The 21,473-nt window shown below is 36.2% G+C and overlaps 1 protein-coding gene across 2 annotated transcripts in view; it reads left to right on the top strand.

Moving 5' to 3' along the window:
• LOC114033647 (solute carrier family 22 member 5-like) overlaps positions 1–21,473 on the top strand; it is a 56,818-nt gene that overhangs the window by 15,017 nt on the left and 20,328 nt on the right. For both annotated transcript variants that reach the window (XM_027849278.1, XM_027849277.1), the window contains exon 2: positions 9,364–9,467. In XM_027849278.1, the coding sequence (XP_027705079.1) occupies positions 9,364–9,467 (104 nt within the window). The remainder of the gene's footprint in view (positions 1–9,363; positions 9,468–21,473) is intronic.

Below are 21,473 nucleotides of genomic sequence, written 5' to 3'. Positions count from 1 at the left end.
AAAGAGCAAAAAAGCTGAGTTTGCAACCAAGAATAACTTACCCAGCAAAGCCAAGTATAATCTTGCATGGTTTAAAGGGGAAAAAAAAGAATATCTATTGGATTAAAGGACTTTCAAATATTTGTGAGGAAAAGACTAGAACTGAATGGAAAATTTGACCTAAAAAATCAGGAGAGACATAAGAAGGTAAACATTAAAGACCAATTATAAGGGATTTAGTAAGGTCAAACTGTTTACTCCTTATATTTGATTCTAAAAAATAAAATTAGCTAGAGAGAGGTAAAATGGAGCAATCATCTCCTACAAACAAGGCATGAGTGGAAGAACTGTTACAGTGGAGGCAAGAGCAAGTAGAAGGCTAATAGTACTAGAACCTTATTCTCATGAGAACTGTTTTAAAGAGGGAATAACATCTAGAAGGGTATAAAAGTCTTCTTAACTTATAAACAAATAGGAGGATGAGGGGATAGGATAAGGGAAGGACTCTTAGAAGGGTATGCAGATCAAGAAATAAGAGGATAAGAGAGAGACTCTTAGAAAGGTAGGTAAATTAAGGAATAAGAAGGTAGGGGAGAAGATAAGGAAGGGATTCTTAGGGTGAGGATTAGGGAGGCAATGGTTAGAAGTAAACTAGACTTTGAGGAAAGATAGGGTAAAAAGAGAGGGAGAGGATAAACTGAGGAAAAATAGAAATGGAGGGAAATACACAACTAGTAATTATAACTTTGAATGTGAATGGGATGAATTCACCCATAAAATGGAAACAGCACAATGGATTAAAAAACAGAATCCAACAATGTGTTGTTTACAAGAAACACATTTGAAAATGAAGTACATGTAGAGTAAACTAAAAGATTGAATTAGAATTTATTATGCTTCAGCTGATGCAAAAAAAAGCAGGGGTAGCAATTCTGATTTCAAAGTTAAATCTAAAATAGATTTAATTAAAAGAGATAAACATGGAAACTATAATATGAGAAGAGGTACCATCAATAATGAAGTAATATCAATACTAAACCTATATGTACCAAATGCTATAGCATCCGCATTTTTAAAGGAAATATAAATGAATTACAGGTGGAAATAGCAGAACTATAATAGTGGGACACTTCAACCTTTCCCTCTCAGAACTAGATAAATCTAATCAAAAATAAATAAGAAGGAAGTCAGGGAGATGAATAGAATCTTAGATAAGCTAGATATGATAGATATCTGAAGAAAATTGAATGGGAATAGAAAAGAATAAACATTTTTCTAAGCAGTATATGGTACTTTTACAAAAATTGGCTATATATTAGAGATAAAAACTTTATAGTTAAATGGAGAAACATTCAATGCATCCTTTTCAGATCATAATGCAATAAAAATTATATTCAATAAGGGATCATGGAAACATGGATTAAAAATTAACTGGAAACCAATCTAATCTTAAAGAATGAGTGGGTTAAAGAACAAATCATAGAAACAATAAATAATTTTTATTAAAAAGAATGGCAATAATGAGGCAACATACCAAAACTTATAGGATGCAGGAAAAGCAGTAATCAGAGGAAAATTTATATCTCTAAATACTTATATCAATAAAATAGAGAAAAAGCAAACCAATGAATTGGGGTATGCAATTTAAAAAACTAGAAAAAGAATAAATTTAAAATCCCCAATTAAACACTAAATTGGAAACCCTAAAAATTAAAGGTGAGATTAACAAAATTGAATGTAAAAAACATTGAATTAATAAATAAAACTAGTAATTGCTTTTATGAAAAAACAATAAAATAGATAAGCCATTGGTTAATATAATTTTTACAAAAAAGAGAAGAGAAACAAGTTGCTAGTATCAAAAATGGAAAGAGCAAATATGCCACTAATGAGGATGAAATCAAAGTAATTATTAGGAGTTATTTTGCCCAATTATATGCCAATAAATTAAAAAATTTAAGTAAAATGGAAGAATACTTACAAAATTATAAACTGCCTAGATTAACAGAAGAGGAATTAGAATACCTAAATAAATCTATTTTAGAAAAAGAAATTGAACAAACCATAAATGAGCTTCCTAAGAAAAAAAGTATCAGGACCAGATGGATTTACAAGTGAATTCTACCAAATGTTTAACTAATGAATTTTGTTCAACTAATTCCAATATTAAATACATTATTTTGAATAATAGGCAAGGGAGTCTTACCAAACTCCTTTTATAAAACAAATATGATGCTGATACCTAATCCAGGAAGAGCAAAAACAGAGAAAGAAAATTATAGATCAATGTCATTAATGAATATGGATGCACAAATCCTAAATAAAATATCCTAAAGATTTAACTAAAATGTTAGTTGAAACAATGAATAATTTTAGCAACAGAGCAGGATATTAACCCACATAAGTCATCAGCATTTTTATGTCACCAACAAAACCCTGCAAGAAGAGAGAATAAGAGATACCCCTTTTAAAATAACTATAGACAGTGTAAAATAGCTGGGAGTATACCTGCCAAGACAAACCCAGAACTACATGAACTTTTTACACAAATAAAAATCAGATTTAAATAATTGGAGAAATATTAATTGTTCATGGGTGGGTGAGCCAATATAATAAAAATGACAATTCTACTTAGTGTACTTACTCAATGCTATCCCAATTAAATTACCAAAATATTATTTTATTGAGCTAGAAAAAATAACAAAATTCATTTGGAAGAACTAAAGATCAAGAATATCACAGAATTAGTAGGGGGAAAAGTGTAAAGGAAGGAGGTTTGGCAGTACCAGATCTTAAACTTTATTATAAGGCAGTAATTATCAAAACTATCTGGTATGAGCTAAGAAATAGAAAGAGGGATCAGTGGAATAGAGTAGACATACAATACACAGTAGTAAACAATTATAGTAACCTTGTGTTTGACAAATGTAGAGATTTAAGTTTGAGGTATAAGAATTCATTATTTGATGAAAATTGTTGGGAAAACTGAAAAGCAGTCTGGCAGAAAATGGATATAGACCAATATCATACACCATTCACCAAGATAAGGTCAAAATGGATACGTGACCTAGATTTGAAGGAAGATAGCTTAAAAAAAATTAGAAAAACATGGGACATATTACCTATCAGACTTATGCATAGGAGAAGAATTTATGAATAAGCAAGAGATAGAGAGCACCATGAGATGTAAAATGGATAATTTTATGTTAAACTGAAAAGGGTTTGTACAAATAAAACCAGTATAGCCAAGATTAGAAGAAAAGCAGAAAATTGGGAAATTTTATAGGTAGCTTCTCATATAAAGGTCTTATGTCTCAAATATATAGAGACTTTCATCAAATTTATAAGAATATGAGTCATTCCCCAGTTGATAAATGGTCAAAGGATATGAACAAGTAGTTTTTCAGTGAAGAAATCAAAACTACATATAGTCATGTGAAAAAATGCTCTAAATCATTATTGATTAAAAAATGCAAATTAAAACAACTTTGAGATATCATCTCACACCTATCAGATTGGCTAAAATGGGGAAAATGACAAATGTTGGAGGAGATGTGGAAAAATAGGGACACTAATACACTGTTGGTAGAACTGATCCAACCATTTTAGAGAGCAATCTTTTGGGATTATGCTCAAAGAGTTATAAAACCGTGTATACCCTTTGACCCAGCAATACCACTATTAGTTCTGTTTCCCAAGATAGTCAGGGAAAAAGGAGAAGAACCTATATGTTCTAAAATGTTTATAGCAGCTCTTTGTGGTGGCAAAGAACTGGAAATTGAGGGGATGCCCATCAACTGGAGAATCACTAAATAACTAAACAAGTTATAGTATGGGATTGTGATGGAATAATACTACTGTGCTGTAAGAAATGATGAGCTTGTTGATTTTAGAAAAATGTAGAAAGATTTGCATGAAATAGTGAAGAGTGGAATGAGCAGAACCAAGAGAACATTGTATATAGTAACACCAATATTGTTCAAAGAACAACTATGAGTGACCTAGTTATTCTGAGTATTATAACTCAAATCAACTACAAAGGACATATGAAGGAAGACACTATCCACCTCCAGAGAAAGAACTGATAAATAAACAATAAATTGCATAGTATGATTTTATATAATGGTGCCTTCTGTAGTGTAGGGTGGGGAGGGAGGGAGAGAGACAATTCTGAACTTAAAATGTAACAACAACAAAAAAAGTTAAAAGGCTCTGCAGCAAACCTGCAGCAAAAATGAGTCAACATCTTCATTTCAATTACAATATTTCCATAAAATGATTTGAACCAACTAATTAAATACATTACTCACTGTAACAGGCAGCAAATCCCCTTTGAATAGGCTTTGCTGTCATTTATTTTTTTTTATTTTAATAAACTAGGATTGAGCTTTAAAAAACAGTTGGAATCAACAGATATCTGGAAAGAACAAAATGGAAAAAAGTAAGGAATATGCCTTTTTATTCCAAGTGCTCAAAGACCTTTTACAAAAAAATGGTCACTTATGCAAAAATGCTCTTAGCAAACAGAAAAAGGCAGAACATTTACACACTATTTCTGAAACAATCTAATAAAGTTAGAATTAAATGACAAGAACATAATTACAAAAGGAAATAAGGAAAGTCTTTGAGATACAGCCAAATTCTCAGAGGTAAAATATGATCCTAATCCTTTGCTAATGAGAGAAAAATGAAGTATGTACATGTTAATGGCATTGGAGGGGGAACAGGAATAACCAAAGGAAAGTAGGAAAAGAAAAAATAATCAAAATATTAGTAAACAAATGGTGAATATGAATAATGCAGAGCAACATGAGAAGATCAGTATGAGCTGATGAAGAGTAAAATAAGCAGTATCATGAGAACAATATGCACAATTAGTAAAGCAACATAAATGAAAAGATCAATAAAAGGAATTCAAACTCAGAGTAATTTTAAAAAACCACGATGGTCCAAGAGAACAGATCATGCAATGTAACCCTCGGCTTTTGACAGAGAAGCAGAAGGCTACTGAGGCAGAATGTTGCATACGTTGTTAATCATAGGGTTATTTTATCAGTTGCTTTTGTTTGTTTTCTAACACATTTACATATAAAATATATATATAAATTTAGAGTACTTTTTCATATATTTTTTATTTGTCACTCATTTCTATAAAAGAAACTTTCCCCTTCCAGAGTAAACTGTCTTGTGACAAAGAAAAAAACAAGCAGAAATGTTTGATATAGTGAAATCTGATCATATATAAAGGTCTGCCCTAGCAGTCTCTTTCCCCACCTCTCTTCTGTGAGCAGAAGGTATGTTTTATTAGTAGTGATTCTTTTTGCTTAACTGTTTTCTTTGTTACAAGAAAAGATTCACTTTTGGACTTGGGTCAAGGAAAAATAAGATAAGTTTAGAAAAGACGATATACAAACAAAAGGCATCAATAAAACTATTTCAAATTAAGCTGATAAAGCAAGTTTTTTTAAAGACCAATAAAATTGACAAATCATCTTTAAAAGGAGAGAAGGGGCAACTAGATGGCACAGTGGATAAAGCTGCGGCCTTAGAATCAGGAGGACCTGAGTTCAAATCTGGCCTCAGGCACTTGACACTTATTAGCTGTGTCACCCTGGGCAAGTCCCTTAACCCAGATTGCCTCACCAAAAACAAACAAACAAAAAAGAGAGAGAGAGAGAGGGAGGGAGGAGACAGAGAAAAGGGGGAAAGAGAGAGAGAAACACAAATTGCCCAAGAGGAAAAAATGTGATGGCTACAATCAGATAATGTTATAAAATCAGGTAATATTATACATAGTTGTGTGTAGATGGATGATGGAAGATAAAATGAACAATTTTCATTACATAAAATTGAAGTTTTTGCACAAAAATAATGCATCTAAAATTGGAAGGGAAGCAGATTTCTCTGAAAGAGTCTCATTTCCTAGAAATATAAGAACTGATTCAAATTTATAAGAATAAGAGCCATTCATCAATAGATAATGGTCAAAGAATATGAACAGGCAGTTTTCTTTTTTTATTGTTCTTTTTTAATTATTTATTTTTAGTTTTCAACATTCACTTTTCTAAGATTTTGAATTCCAAATTTTCCCCCCTTCCCCCCTCCCCAAGACAATAAGCAATCTGATATGGGCTATACATGTATAATCATATTAAACCTATTTCCACATTAGTCATGTTGTGAAAGAAGAATCAGAACAAAAAAAGAAAAACCATAGAAAGAAAACAAAAGAGAGAGAAAATAGTATGCTTTGATCTGCAGTCTCCATAGTTCTTTCTCTGGATGTGGATAGCATTTTCCATCATGAGTCTTGGAATTGTCTTAGAACATTGTATTGCTGAGAAGAGCTAAATCTATCAAAGTTGGTCATCACACAGCATTGCTGTTACTGTGTACAATGTTCTTCTGGTTCTATTCACTTCACTCAGCATCAGTAAGTCTTTCCAGGTTCTTCTGAAGTCTGCCTGCTCACCATTTCTTATGGAACAACAATATTCCTTTACATTCATATACCATAACTTGTTCAGCCATTCCCCAATTGATGGGCATCCCCTCAATTTCCAATTCTTGGCCACAAAAAAAGCTGCTATAAATATTTTTGTACATGTCGGTCTTTTTCCCATTTGTATGGTATCTTTGGGATACAGTCCTAGAAGTGATATCGCTGGGTCAAAGGGTATGCATAGATTTATAGCCCTTTGGGCATACTTCCAAATTGCTCTCCAGAATGGTTGAATCAATTCACAACTCCACTAACAATGCAGTAGTGTTCCAATTTTCCCACATCTCTAACATTTATCATTTTCCTTTTTTTTTTGTCATATTAGTCAATCTGATAGGTGTGAAGTGGTACTTCAGAGTTGTTTTAATTTGCATTTCTCCAATCAATGGTGATTTAGAGCATTTTTTTCATATGACTATAGATAGCTTTAATTTCTTTATCTGAAAACAAACAGGCAGTTTTCAAAGAAAAAAATACAAATTATGAATAGCCAGATGTAAAAAAATGTTTCAAATACAATAATCAGAAAAATGTAAAGTAACTGAAATTCTACCTTATGCCCCTTAGATTGGCAAAACTGGCAAAAAAAAAAGGAAAATGAAAAGTGTTGGAGAGACTGTGGGAAAATAGGTACATTATCGCACTGTTAATGATTTTTTTAATCATTAATCATTTAATCATTTAATAATTAATGAGCTGTGAACTGGTCCAGCCATTCTGGAAAGCAATTTATACCCAAAAAAAGTTATTAAAGTGTGCATACCTTTTGACCCAGTAAAACAACTACTAAGCTTTTTTTGTGGTGGTAGAGATCTGGAAACTAAGGGGTGCCCATCAAGGGGAATGAACAAATTATGGTATTTGAGTATGACAGAATACTATTGTGCAGTAAGAAATTATGAAGAGGATGGTTTCAGAAAAACCTAGGAAGACTTGTATGAACTTATGCAAAGAATAAAGTGAGCAGAACCAATTCATAAAATAACAATATTGCAAAAACAACTTTGAATGATTTATCTGACCGATGTAATAACTTATCATGATTTCAGAGGACCAATGATCAAGCATGCTCCCCACCTCCTAACTCCCCTGAGTACCACCCAACTGCCTATGTGATGTAGCTGCAGCTGTGCTCTGTGTAGCCCTGGAGCACCTACTGACTGACCCAGAAGCCAGAGAAAAAGGTGCAATGGAAAAAGCCATTACATGTCTTTCTTATCATACTGTTGTCTGTTTTTTTGTTCTGCCCATAATTTTCCTTGCAAGGTCAAGGCTCAGGATAGAGGAGATGATGCCCCAAGAGCTCAATTTGAAAAGTGTAAAAGTTTTGCAAATGTTGCCATAAATATTTTGTACCACTTTTGATGGTACAGGTTGGGAGACAAGTTATGCTCAGGCCAAGTCGCTGTACCATTAGGTTAATCACTATCCCAGAGACAGTGAGAAATCTCTAAGCTTTTGGAATCACTAACAATAATAGCTGTAGGTAAAGCCTATCTAGGTTTCTACATAAATGTTGACAAAGTGTAGCCTTAACCATAGACTAGTTCTTATTGAGGTCAGTATTGAGTGTTGTTTGTGTCTAAGGGCAGCTAGATGACTCAGTGGATAGACCGCTGGGTCTGGAGTCAGGAAGACCTGAGTTCAAATCTGGCCTCAGACATTTACTAGCTGTATGACCCTGGGCAAATCACTTAACCCTGTTTGCGTCAGTTTACTCATCACCTGGCAAAAAAGTGGTAAACCACTCCAGTATATTTGCCAAGAAAATCCCAAATAGGGTCACAAAGATTCGGACACAACCGAACAACAACAAAAGAACAGGCTTAGAACCCCCTAGGTTGGCCCAAGCCATTAGAGATAGTATTACTACCTAAGATTACATTTCAGATCTTCCTAAGGTCTGAGAGATAGAAAGAGAGGGTGATAGAAAGATAGACTAGAGAAGATGGAAGGGAATAAGGGGAAAGATGGAGATGAAGAAACAGACCTGACACCAGAGGCAGGGGCTTCACTTAACCAGCTTGGAGACCAGCAGAGTGTTCAAGACCAGCTCCTTCTTCTTAGGTTGCTTGGTGGTTTCTATGGTAGGCTTTTTTTCTTTTTTTCAGTTGCTTGTTGGTAGTTGGCAGTACTCCCTGTTAAGAACTTCAAATGGATATAGGGCATATGCTGATCCCTATCTCTGATGCTGGACTCTTTGATGAGTGCCCTAAGAACCAGAAATTTAGCCCTTTCCTGAAAGGTCAGAGGAAGGCTGTTTTGTGCTTTGTTTCAAGGCAAGGGTTGGGGAGAGGAGTAGGGGGGCGGGAATCTTTTGCCTGATTTTGATGGAGAAGGAAAACTGTTGTTCTTCAAACCAAAAAGTAACTTTTTGTAACCTGGGAGGAGCAACTACTGATTTTCTTTTTCTCTTTGTTTGGTTTTTTCTTGAAGGCTCATCTCTAAGCCCATATGCAAGAGAAGAGGGAGAGAGGGCAGGAGAACATTGACTACTATCCCCAAGAATGTCTGAGTACTGTGTTGTTTGAAAAAATAAACCCAATGGCCTGGTGGTTTTATAATTCCATGTCTTGAAACTATTTAGTTACTGGACACATTGGATTGAATATTATATCAAGTACCCTAAAAATTTCCTGCTTCTTCCTCTTCCCACTTCTTTTTACCTCCCCCACTCCCAGTGATATCTGGACACAAAACAACATGAGGTGTACACCCGGGTACATGCATATTTGCATGTGTGTGTGAAGACAGAATCATGGGTACTGGAATCCTCACTAAATGTCTGAAACAGTTGGGATAATGGGGTGCCTCTTAATAGAATGTGCCAAGATGATGTTGATAAACTGTCAAAGTGAAGTCTTCCTTTGTTTCTTTTACAGTGGGACCTGGTCTGTGAGGATGACTGGAAAGCTCCACTAACTGCCTCCTTATTTTTTGTGGGTGTGCTTATCGGATCCTTTATTTCAGGACAGCTCTCAGACAAGTAAAGTATATCCACTCTACTGGCTCTGAAGCAATTAGCTATCTCTCTTTGCTGCTCAGTTGTGCTCAGTGTGAAATAGTATCATACAGCAGGGCTTGCATGACCTGCTTTGTTTGGGATGAGGTTTTTCGGGTGAAGAAGTCCTTAACCTCTCCCATAGACTCCACTCCTAAGTGTCTTTTCTTTGTTTCCCCATGACTAGGGAATATTTTCAACTGAGGCTCAGATAATAAAGGGGGGAGAAGCATTTTGAGTTGCTTCCTTAGGCCTGAGAGTTCTGTTTTTAAAGACTAGCTTTGTCTTCACCAGCGAGTTCTGCTGTAAAGCTGGACAGATATCTAGCCTCAGGAAATAAAAGCCCTCATCCCCCCTCCTGATGAAGAAAATCAAAATGTGTAGGGCCTGAACTATCCAAGGGGTTTGTCTGTACAACCCAGCAGGCAACCAGCATTTTCTTTTGTCTGTATAGTCCCAAAATATCTGTGCCTGATTTTTATTCCTTCCCTTTCTTCCAGGAGTTGGTGGGATCATTAAGGGGTGAGGGAGGGGTGACTACAAACATAGATAAAATAAAACCAAACTCTAGATCTTCAAGCGATATCAGAACCCTGTCTATGTTGCAACCTTTGCATTCTCACAGAAGATATATGCCTGACAAATGAGAGGTCCTATCTATATGAGATGTCTCTTGTAGCCAGAGATTGGATAATTGGTAGAATATTGATTAGTGCTGGTGACATTTTACCTCTACCATGTATCTAGTACCTATTTCATATTTGTTGTAAAACAGTGTTGGTGTGGCCAAAGCCATCCTTTATATGAAATCTTCCTACCTAGGACCTCTCTTCAAATATTCTAGGTGCCCTTACCTGGAAAAAATACTTAGGATATATAGAAGAATGGCTTTGAGTAACCATAAGTCTTTCCAAGTAAAGGATGTTAGAATCTTACAGGATAAGTATATGAAAAGTTCAGGCATAAAGGTTTTTTTTCTTATAGGGTTTCTGCTTGAGTGGCAACTATGTCTTTAGAGTCTATAAAGTTATCAGCGAGATCAGGATGTTAAGGCTACATTATACTTCTATTGTCATTCATTTTATACTTTCCTCCTGGCTATTTGAACTTTGAGATTATTTTTCCAGTAAAGAAACATAAAAAAGAAAAACATTTTTCCTTTATAATAAAATTGCCCTAGGCTATGACACAAAGTCACAGCCTAGCACAGGTTTGTAATTGTATAAATATTTTTATATTGATGAGAGTTACAGAAGAGAGCTACAGATTTTTTCTCATGAAGGTATTCTCTAGGGTAACTTGAATGGCTTCTGAGGTTTCTTCCAACTCCATGATGCTGTGAAACCAAATATGTTTATTTCTCAGTAGAACTGGCTTCTTCCAAAGCATTATGCAAAAGTAAAGAAAGAGAAATTCCTCTAGTCTTCTTTGAGCTAGATTAAGTGAAGATGTTCATTGAAGACAGAGACAATTTCTGAAACAGAGAATGCCCATGTCCCTGCTATACCAGTGTCAGTCACTGATCAACAGGATACTCTCTCCTGACTTTGACTGGTCAAGGGATTTCCTGACTTCAGCTATACCAGGGCCCAGAAGTGTCTGGGCAGAAGACCAGGAGTGCAGTTTTCTTTTCAACCAGTAGCCTCCTTGGTGTAGGTAAGATCAGGATGACAGACTGTTTCTAGCACCATGAGCTGAATTTGAACATGGAATGCATTTTTCTCACAAAAACAATATTAATATTTCAACAACATTCTTGGTTAAATAAATTTTTGTGGGCTGATCTGGGATCCTACCACTTAGATCATTGTTTCTCTGGGAAAACAAATTCCAAGTGCCAAGCAACTGACCTGCAAATTTTGGGAATAGAACCCATTCATAAATTGAGAGGTGGCGTGGTACTACGGAAAGAGTGCTGGATCTGGTGGTAGAAGAACTGCATCCAAATCCCAGAACTACCACTTACTACTACCTGTGTCACCGCCCTTCTCCGGCCTCTTATATAAAATGAGGAGTTGGGACCAAATGATCTCTAAAGTTCTCTCCAGCTCTAACTGTATGATCCTAATTCTCTAGAATATTTAGTAAGTTGTTAGTAAAGACTCAGAGCAATAACTTTAAGGGCAGCAGGTTTAATTACCATCTTGAATGAACACTTTGTTCATGCAGGCCAATTTGTATGCGGGTCAAGGTCTAAGCTCTTTCTCTGCAAAATAAATATTCCCTAAGTTTAAAAATGATTTGAATCTGCATTGGCAGAGGCTCGAATCTGAATATTATATATGTATTGTATATGTACATATATATTATGTATATATATTTTAATGGAACGGTATAAGGACAGAAGATAATAGTTTGATATTTAGTGTTGTTTTCTTGAAAAGAAGTTGCAAGTATGTGTGTGTGTGTGTGTGTGTGTGTTTTCCAAAGCTTCCTTTTTCTACAACCTAAAAGTTTACTTCTTTAGAGCTGGTTTGCTAGGCTTTCAGTCAATTCAAGATTATTAGGAATTGCTTATCCAAGACAGTGGGTTCCCTGGACCACCTTCTTTTTTCTTCTTTTCACCATTTTTTTGCTTCTTAGAATTTCTCCACTAGGAAGAACTAGGGAAGGGAAAAGAGATGAAGATCAAACCAGTTTAGCTAGGTAGGTTGGGTTTGTTAGGAGAGAAGAATGTTGTTCTTTTGACAAAGATTAAACAGATTTTGCTTTTTCCTTGCTGTCCCCATGCCTCATTACTAAGGGATAATGAATAGCTACAGGATTAACTGTCACTTTTGCCCACTTTGGGCTTGGTTCCAGATGACATTATAGCTAAAGAAGGACCAAGAAAGGATTTGGATCCAAAACACTGTGGTTTTTATAAATTGAATCTTTGTTCGGTTGAAAGGTATATGGGATGACTTCCAACTTTGTCTTCCACCTCACAGAGTAGGTGAAAAAGAAGTGCCAAAGAAAGATCTATAATGATCTGTATAGATCTATAAAGATTTAGAATTTTGAATTGACTGAAGTCTAGCAAACCAGCTCTAAGGAGGTAAACTTTTAGGTGGTCTTTTAGAAGCCCTGATAGAAATATTAACACTGCCTTCTCAAACCCTGGATCACCTGTAACTTTCATACACATGACTCCACACACCAGAAAGCAACTCCTACAGAATACCACATAACCACATTTTTTATTCCTAGGATCAAGTACTTTAGGCAAAACCAAATTTTTTGAAATGTACTGTAGGGGGCAGGGCTACTTTCTTCTGGCTGGAATGTTAAGCTTATTGCTGTTATTTGCCCTCCTCGCTGGAAACAGCTATCATGAAAACCCTACAGAGATATGGAGGGACAGGGTCCGTTCTGTAGAGGTACATTCCCAAACCTATGTTTTAGCTAATGAGTATAATTTTGAGGGTAGTCATATCTCTGGCAGCCAAAATATACAAAAAAGGGATTATGCTGTCATCATTCGGCACCTCATTCCCTCACATTAAAGGGAAACTGGTGGAGGCAGTATAATGCTTTTGCCTCATAGTACATGCGTTCCAGGCCTTCTGAAAATGCCAAGAAAATTCGTGCTGCCTTCTTTGAAGATTACAAAGCCATGGGTGAGGAACTGGAGAATGTAAAGGGCACAAGCTCTGTTTTCCTCACTAGTGCCAATCAAAGCTAAGGATTTCCAAGGAAGAAAAAAGTGAAGTTTGAGAAATGAAATGAGAAGATGGTATTTGAGAATAAGATTTCGTTTTCTGCACTATGGCTTGAAATCTGGGAATGATGGGATCTTGGCCAGTGATGGTGTACCTGCTGAAAGCTAATAAAAAAATATGTATTTGCAGGGACAGGTAGGTGACGCAGTGCATAGAGCACTGGCCCTGTAGTCAGGAGGACCTGAGTTCAAATCTGGTCTCAGATCAGACACTTGACACTTCCTAGCTATGTGAGACCCTGGGCAAGTCACTTAACCCCAATTGCCTCTCCAAAAAAAAAAAAATCCATTTGTCTAAAGACTTGTGAATCTGATATGAAGGACTTCAAATGGAGAATTCAGGAGGGAAGAAAAAAATTTACCCACATGTATTTGCCCAGGCCAGATGCCTAAGGAAGAGAATTATCAGTGGAAAGGAATAATAACTGACAAGAGACAACATAGAGGAAAGAGAGGCAGTAATTTTAAAAATCACAACTCTGAATACCTACTCACAAAGATAAGTGAATTAGAGAGCATAAATATAAGAAGATATAGTAAATATCATAGTAATTTGGGGAGTATAGTAACACTTGGGGTTGTGACTTAGGATTGCAATATGGCTGAGGAAGGCCATCATATCTACTCAAAAAGAATATCTTAGATTAAAGGGGAGATGGAATAACATTGCTAGAAGATATTCTCATATGAGAAAATCCAGGAAGCATAGTAGAGAACATTTGAGTAAAAATCAGTGGAGGGAGAAATAGGGATAATATCATAGTGGAAGTAGATGATAGATTTCCAAACCAAACAAGTTCAGGAAATGGATCATAAAAGTGGGATGGAGGTAGGCTATAATAGTGATCAGAGACTTGAGCTATTTGCTCAAACTCATTGTCTGCTAAATCAGAACAGCTGATAAATTCTTAACTTGCCCTATGAAAAGAGTCATCTCTACAAAGAGATCCTCCCTTCTGCTCCCCCTAACACCCCATGGAGCTTAGAAATGTACCATTCTAATTAGAAATAAGAAGAAACACCTTTATGGTCCTCTACCTAGCCCTGGAATAATACACAGAAGGACCCTTGGAATCCTGAGGTATACTCCATAAGCTCTTGGTGGGAGGGAGAAGGGGAGGAAAGCTCTCTAGGCATAAAGGTACACTGGATAGAGCCCTGGAATTGGAGTCAGGAAGACCTGAGTCCAAATCTGGCCTCAAACATTTACTAGCTGTGTGACCTTGCACAAGTTAGTTAAGCTCTATCTGCCTCGGTTTCTTCATCTGTAAAATGGGGATAATAATAGCACTTATTTCTCAGATTTGTTGTGAAGATCAAAGAAATAAATGCCCTGAATATTGAAATGGGCCAGATAGAAAACAGCAATTCAGTAAGTAACAAAATATTACAACCGCCAAAAGATTGGGGGGTAAAAAAGAGGATCTAGGGGAAGGCATATTGGATAGACCATTGGCCCTGAAGTCAGGAGGACCTGAGTTCAAATCCAGCCTCAGACCAAACACTTGACACTTACTAGCTGTGTGACCCTGGGCATCACTTAACCGCAATTGCCTTTTAAAAAAAAAATCTAATAAATTGTATATCAAAAAAACTGATAATACTTGTAAAACACTTAGCACAGTGCCTGGCACTGTAAATGCTTAATAAATGCTTGTTTTTGTTTTTTTTTTAAGTCTAATGCAGCAGGCAGGAAAGGCCTGGTGCCCTGGGGTAAGAAAATGCCCCCAGGCAGAGGGCAGTCCTGGAGCAACCCCAGTGTCATTGAAGGAGGTGCCTACACTTAGATACCGTACTCAGGACCTTGCTCATGCCACCACAATGGCAGAGCCTGGCCCAAGCACAGAATCCCCAACCTACATATTGAGACTGTTTGAGATGATCAAACTAAGGTAAACTCCAAATACAATGAGGAAATATCTTTATTTAAGAGATGCCCAATGGGTTGCCTCTGAGGAAGATAGCAACCCTACAAAAAATCCAAGCAAAGTCTCGAAGAAAAATATATCCTGGTCACAGAGTTTACTGGAATAGCTGGAAGAAATGAAACAAGCTACATGGATTAGCCAGGGAGGAGAGAATGGCAAGGAGAACTGATACCTTAGAACAGATGGTTCTCAAGAAATAAATGCCCTGAAAATGGAAATGGACCAGATAGAAAACTCAATATGAAAAGAAATATTACAACAAAATCAAACAATTGGAGAAAAAATTCAAATAAGGTATATATATATATATTTTTTTAAAGCTGACCTGGAAAATAGATCAAGGAGCAATAATTTAAGAATTATTGAAGTAGCTAAAAACTATAACCAAAAATAGCCTGGACACCAACTTTCAAGAAATTATAAATGAAAACTCCCCAGAACCTTTGGACTAGAGAGCAACCTGATAAAAGAACCCACTGGTCACCTAAAAAAGACTCCCACATGAAAACTTCCAGGAATATCATAGCCAAAATCCAGAGCTTCCAGGTCAAAGAAAAAATACTACAAGCAGCCAGAAAGAAAGAAATCAAGTACCAAGGTGCTATAGTCAAGGTTACACAAGCCTTGGAAGCCACTGCTATTAAAGAGAAAATTTGGAATATGCTATTTTGAAAGGCAAAAGATAAAAGCATATAACCAAGGTTAATTTATCTATCAAAACTATATATAATCCTCCAGGAAGAAAAAAAATAGTTGAATAGAAGATTTCTAAGAATTCCTTACTAAAAAGCTAGAGTTGAATAGACATTTTGAAATGGAAACACAGGCTCCAAGAGAAACAGAGAAAGGTACACATATTTATTTAGAATTTGTTTGGAATGGAATATGTAGGGAAGAACTGTTACCCTGTTAATAGAAAAAAATGTCTTCTCAGACCTTAATATCTTTAAGGGTCATAAAGAATAGTCAAAAGGACAGCAGGCTTATGGGTGGGTTTTTTTTTCCATTTTGATGGTTTAAGGAAAAAAGTAAAAAATCAAAGAAATGGAGGACTGTACTGTAGAAGAAAGAAGGAAAGGGAAATCCCTATCACATAATAGAGGTGCATAAGATGAAGATTATATAGTCATGGAAGAAGAGATGGGGGAACAGGCATCACGTGAACATCATTTTCATCTGAACTAGATAAAGAAAAATCAAAAACAATTATGCCCCGCACACAAAGAAGCTTTTTGTACAAAAATACATTAAATTCAAAAGGGAAATAGGAAAGGACAGGGACAAGAGAGGGGACAGAGGAAGCTAGGAAGAAGGGCAGGATAGGAAAGGGAATAGTCATAAGCAAAAAAAAAAACTTTCATGTTATAGAGAGTAATGTAAAGGAGGTATTAAAAGGAAAGGAAGAAAGAGTAAAAACTTGGAATCAGGGTCAGGACAAGGGAAAGAAAAGATCCTCATCAGAAGAAACGGACCATTTTATACATGGATCACAAATGTTAGGCAAACTCGTTCTTTTTTACCACCTTCTTATTTGTAAAGAGGAGAGTGGGAACAGAGACCGTACAAGAAAACAAGATGGAATTATACATTTAACAATTATAACTGTGAATGGGATGGATTCATTCATAAAACAGAATCTGAAGATATGTGAGATATAAAAAAATGTTCAATATAACCAGAGAATCTACAAAATATTCTGGTGTCTATCTACCAAGAAACAACCAGGAACTCTTAATTAATCTAACTATAAAACACTTTTTGCAGAAATAAAGACAAATAAATGGAGGAACATTTGTTTCATGGGTAGCTGATCCAATATAATAAAAATGAAAAGTGTAGGTAAATTAATTTATTTATTCAATGCCATACTAAACTAACAAAGGAAAATTCATATGGAGGAACAAAAAATCCAAGAATCTCAAAGTAATAATGAAAAAAGTGAGTAGGAAGCAGGGAAGGGAATTAACAGTACTAGAACTCAAACTGTATTACAAAGCAGTAGTAATTAAAACAATCTGTTTTTTCCACTAATTGATCAGTGGATTAAATATACATACAGAAGCAATTGAACACAGTAGCATAGTGTTTTTTTAGACCCATTTACTAGGGCAAAGACTTATCATTTAACAAAATCTATTAGGAAAAGTAGACAGCAGTCTGACAGAAATTAGATTTATACCAAAACCTCATGCTATATGCCAAGATAAACTCTAAATGGATACATGACCAAAAAAATGACTAATGTTGAAAGTTTCGGGGGGGGGGGCCCCTATGCTGCTTACTACTTCCTGTTGGTCCAGCCATTCTAAAAAGCAATTTGCAGCTACGCCCAAAAAAGTAATTAACCTATGCATACCCTTTGACCAAGGTATAACACTACAAGAACTATGCTAATTAAAAAAAAAAAAGAAATCAAAGAAGAAAAGGACTTACATATACAAAAATATTTATAGCTGTTCTTTTTATAAAAAGTAGCTCTAAACTGGGAACTAAGGGGCTGTTCTATTGGGGAATGTCTAAACAAATTATGCTGTATGAATGTAATAGAAAATTATTGTGCCATAAGAAATGAAAAAAAAGGAGTTTCTGAGGAAATGAGGACGACCTTTATGAACTGATGCATAGTGAAGTGAGCATAACTAGAAAAATAATTTATATAATGATAACATAAGGGAAAAAAACAACTTTGAAAGACATTAGAACTCATTCAGTGCAATGATAACCACTAATCCAGAAGACTGAAAATGAAACATGCCATTTACCTCCTGCCAGAGAGAGAATTAACTTAAAATGCAAAGAGAGACATACATTTTCAAGCATCACCAATATGAGAGTTTCTTTTGCAGGACTGTGCATGATGAAGGGTTTTTTTGTTTTGTTTTGTTTTGTTTTCAGAGTGGCAGTTTTGGGGATTTTTATTCAATAAAGGGATTAATGGAACAGATCATAAATGCATATGAAAGTAAATAACATTTAGAAAGAAGGGAGTAACAAGGGGAAATTATATTATAAACCTAATTCTAAGATAGAGGAAATGGTAGTAGAAATGATGGGAAATTTGGAATGAAGTGACCATTTCATCTTAAGAGTTTGTGATAGATAAGGAAGGGAAAGTCAAAATACTCTATGTATCCTAGATTTTAGGAAGCAAAGGGAGAGGGAGAGAAGATGAAAAATATATATGTGTGTGTGTGTGTGTATGTAAATGTATATGACAGGTATTCCCTGCCCTAAATTTCTGCTTAGGAAGTCATTCCAATATCATTATTGAAATCTGTATGTTTAGGATTCTCTCAAGAATGAAATCTTGTGACACTAATGACTTTGATGAGGAATAGCTCTCTAAAGAAATGAGTTCGTGTGTTCATAACACTTACAAACTAACTTAGATTTAAAGAAGACATACAGAACACAGAAGCAAGAACAGGTAACTAAGGATGAATATAAACAAGAGGAATGGTGTTGTAAGAATAGTGTTAGAAGCACTAAAACTGAGAAGCTGAAACTGCAATGAATGTTTAGAGAAATGAAGACTTTTTTAAGCTTATGATGGAGGCAAGGAAGGGTTAGGAAGACTATTCAGGGGAGTTGGGATGATGATGATGGATAACAGAACTATTCAACTCTTAACCTCCTTCTGTTTCTTCTAAGGAAAACAATCTTCAGCTTGGGAAGGACAGAACAAAAATAGATGACAGGAAAATGAAACCCTAGATCAGGCCTGCATAACAGTGAAAAATGTAGAGGAAAATATCCTTTGTAGGTAGAAAAAATCCTTTGGCTTGCCTCAAGCTACCAGCGAGTTGTAAGCTGCCTGCAGGCTGAAGGCTGTGCAGGCCTGCCCTAGAGAGTAAAGAGATGGTAGGGAACACCTAGCTACCTTCAGTGTTCAAGTCACCAGGTACAAATGAACTTCATTACAAGATACTCAAGGAATTGGCAAAGTGATCTTAGAATAATCGCAGAGATTAGTAGAAATGCCCTAAGGATAGGAGCTGACTATATGTCCAAATTATTGAAAAAGGGGAAAGGATGAACTCTACAATAAATCATAAAACTGATCATACCCTTTGACCAAGCAAATCTGTTACTGAGACTTGACTGTAAATGTTTCATTAAAAAGGACCTATAGATACAAAATATTCATGACTGCTTTATTTACAATAGTGGAAAAAACTAGAAGCATCCTATGGATCCAATCCCTGGGGAATGGGTGAGTCAATTTGTGGATCTTACGGCGCCATAAAATTTTAACTATAGAACATAAGTGGAAATTTGGAATGATTAATATGAAGTGAAAGAAAGCAAGATTAGCAGAATGAGAACAACAAGCACCATGATTATGCAGTCTTCAGTGTAACTGTGATCTCATCCATCAGTGTAGGTACTATTTTCCAGCAGTATGGATTTGCAACACACTGGGCCTTCAATTTAAGACATCTGTTTTAAGTGCCTCCAGTGCTAGCAGCTGATGATACAAAGTCTCAAACTGAATAGCCCCTGCCTTCAAGGAGCTTGCATTCTATAGGGGAAATACAACAAGTATACAAATGAGGAATTTGAAGAGGTAAATGTATTAATAAGGGACATATATATGGGTGGGAGAGGTTTAAAGTAGGATGTAGTTAAAACTTCCCCTTGAAGGTAGAAGCTAGGGATTCTAAGAGGCAGAGGTCAGGGGACATGTATTACCAGCATTTTCGGGGGTGGGGGGAGGACAGCATGGAGATAGGAGATGGCATATCAAGTTCAGGGAACAGCCAGGAAGGCTGTTGGAACACAGGGGAGGGAAAGAGAGTAATTTTAGTAGGGAAGTAGGAACCAGGCTGTGGACGGTTTTAAATGCCAAGCTATGGACTTTGCATTTTATCCTGAAGTGAGATTGCCACTGAAGATTTTTGAGCAGAGGATTGACAAATTCAGGCCTTTGCCTCAGGAAAATTATTCAATAACTGTACAGATGATGGATTAGAGAGGGAAAGACTTGAGGAAGAGAGAAGAATTAGGAGGCTATTGTAAATTAGTCTAGGTAAGAGGTGACAAGGACATGAACTACAATAATAGCTGTGTGAGTAGAGAGGGTTGGATATGAGATGATGTGAGGGAAAAATAGACACTGTCTCCTCTCCCCCAAGTTCTACCTTTCTACTAGAGTTCAGTAACTATGCTGATGCTCCCTAATCTCCCCATTCTTCATTCTCTTTAAATCCCATAACCTACTCCTTTGCTCTACTTTAGCTGCACATGGGAGTGATCACACCCTGGCTTGCCATTACCCGTAAGTGTTCTACTTCTTCAGTCAAAAACTCTGACATTCTCCTACCTGAACATATACAACATCCTATCATTCCATCTCTCTCTATGCCTTGATTCTCCTAAACCTATTCTTTTCCCTCATCGTGGTGTTAGATCCTCTGACTCAGTACTTTCTCAGGCCATTACCCTGGCTGAGCCTTCACTTTCTTCCTTCCCAGTCTTGACCCTCTGGTTAACCAGTTCAACTTCATATTTTTATCAACTCTAAAATCCCTTGCCCCTTTGTGTTATGGCCATTTTTTCACTTGCCAAACAATATTTCTCAATTATTTCCATCATCCACCTCTTCTATTCCTACTTACATGCTGCTGAACCAAACTGGATGAAGTCATACAACCATGCTGATTAGGAACATTATAAATTCATGTTATCCAACTTCAACTGGACCCTCACTGTAGCAAAGTGATCATTTTATTCCTCCTTACCCAATTCCCTATTTCCACAAAAGCTTTTTTTGAGACAGCTGGTGGCACAATGGCTAGGGCACTGGGTCTGCTGTAAGGAAAATCTGATTTCAAGTCTGGACTCAAACAGGTACTAGCTATGTGACCCTGAGCAAGTCACTTAACCACAACTTGCCTCAATTTCCTCAACTGTAAAATAGGGATAATAAATAGTACCTACCTCAAAGGGTTATTACAAGGATCAAATGAGATCATGTTTATAAAAGCACTTAGCACAATATTTGACCTATGCTTTTTCCCTTCCCAAACCTCTCTTCAAGCTTCCTATATTTCCCCTTCCTTCCTTTCTCTCTCTCTCTTTCTCTCTCTCTCTCTCTCTCTCTCTCTCTCTCTCTCTCTCTGTCTCACACAGAGCAGAGCTCCTTACTTTATTGAAAAAATTGAAGCCAGTTACTGTGAACCCCATCTTCTCTCCTTTTCATGTCAAAACTCCTTGACATCATCCTCACTCTCCCCTCCTTTGCCTCAAGCTCTAATGAGGTGGCCTTTCCCCTTGCCAAGACAAACCCTTCAGCATGTGCCCTTGAGCCTATCCCTTCCCATCTTCTCCAGCGCATTGAAACCTAAGTCATGCCCCATCTCT

The sequence above is a fragment of the Vombatus ursinus genome, unplaced genomic scaffold, assembly GCF_900497805.2.
Source record: "Vombatus ursinus unplaced genomic scaffold, bare-nosed wombat genome assembly UNPS02007284.1, whole genome shotgun sequence".
In the NCBI taxonomy this organism is placed as follows: Eukaryota; Metazoa; Chordata; class Mammalia; order Diprotodontia; family Vombatidae; genus Vombatus; species Vombatus ursinus.
The sequence above is the reverse complement of the archived record's forward strand: the minus strand, read 5'-3'. Positions and strand labels throughout refer to the sequence as shown.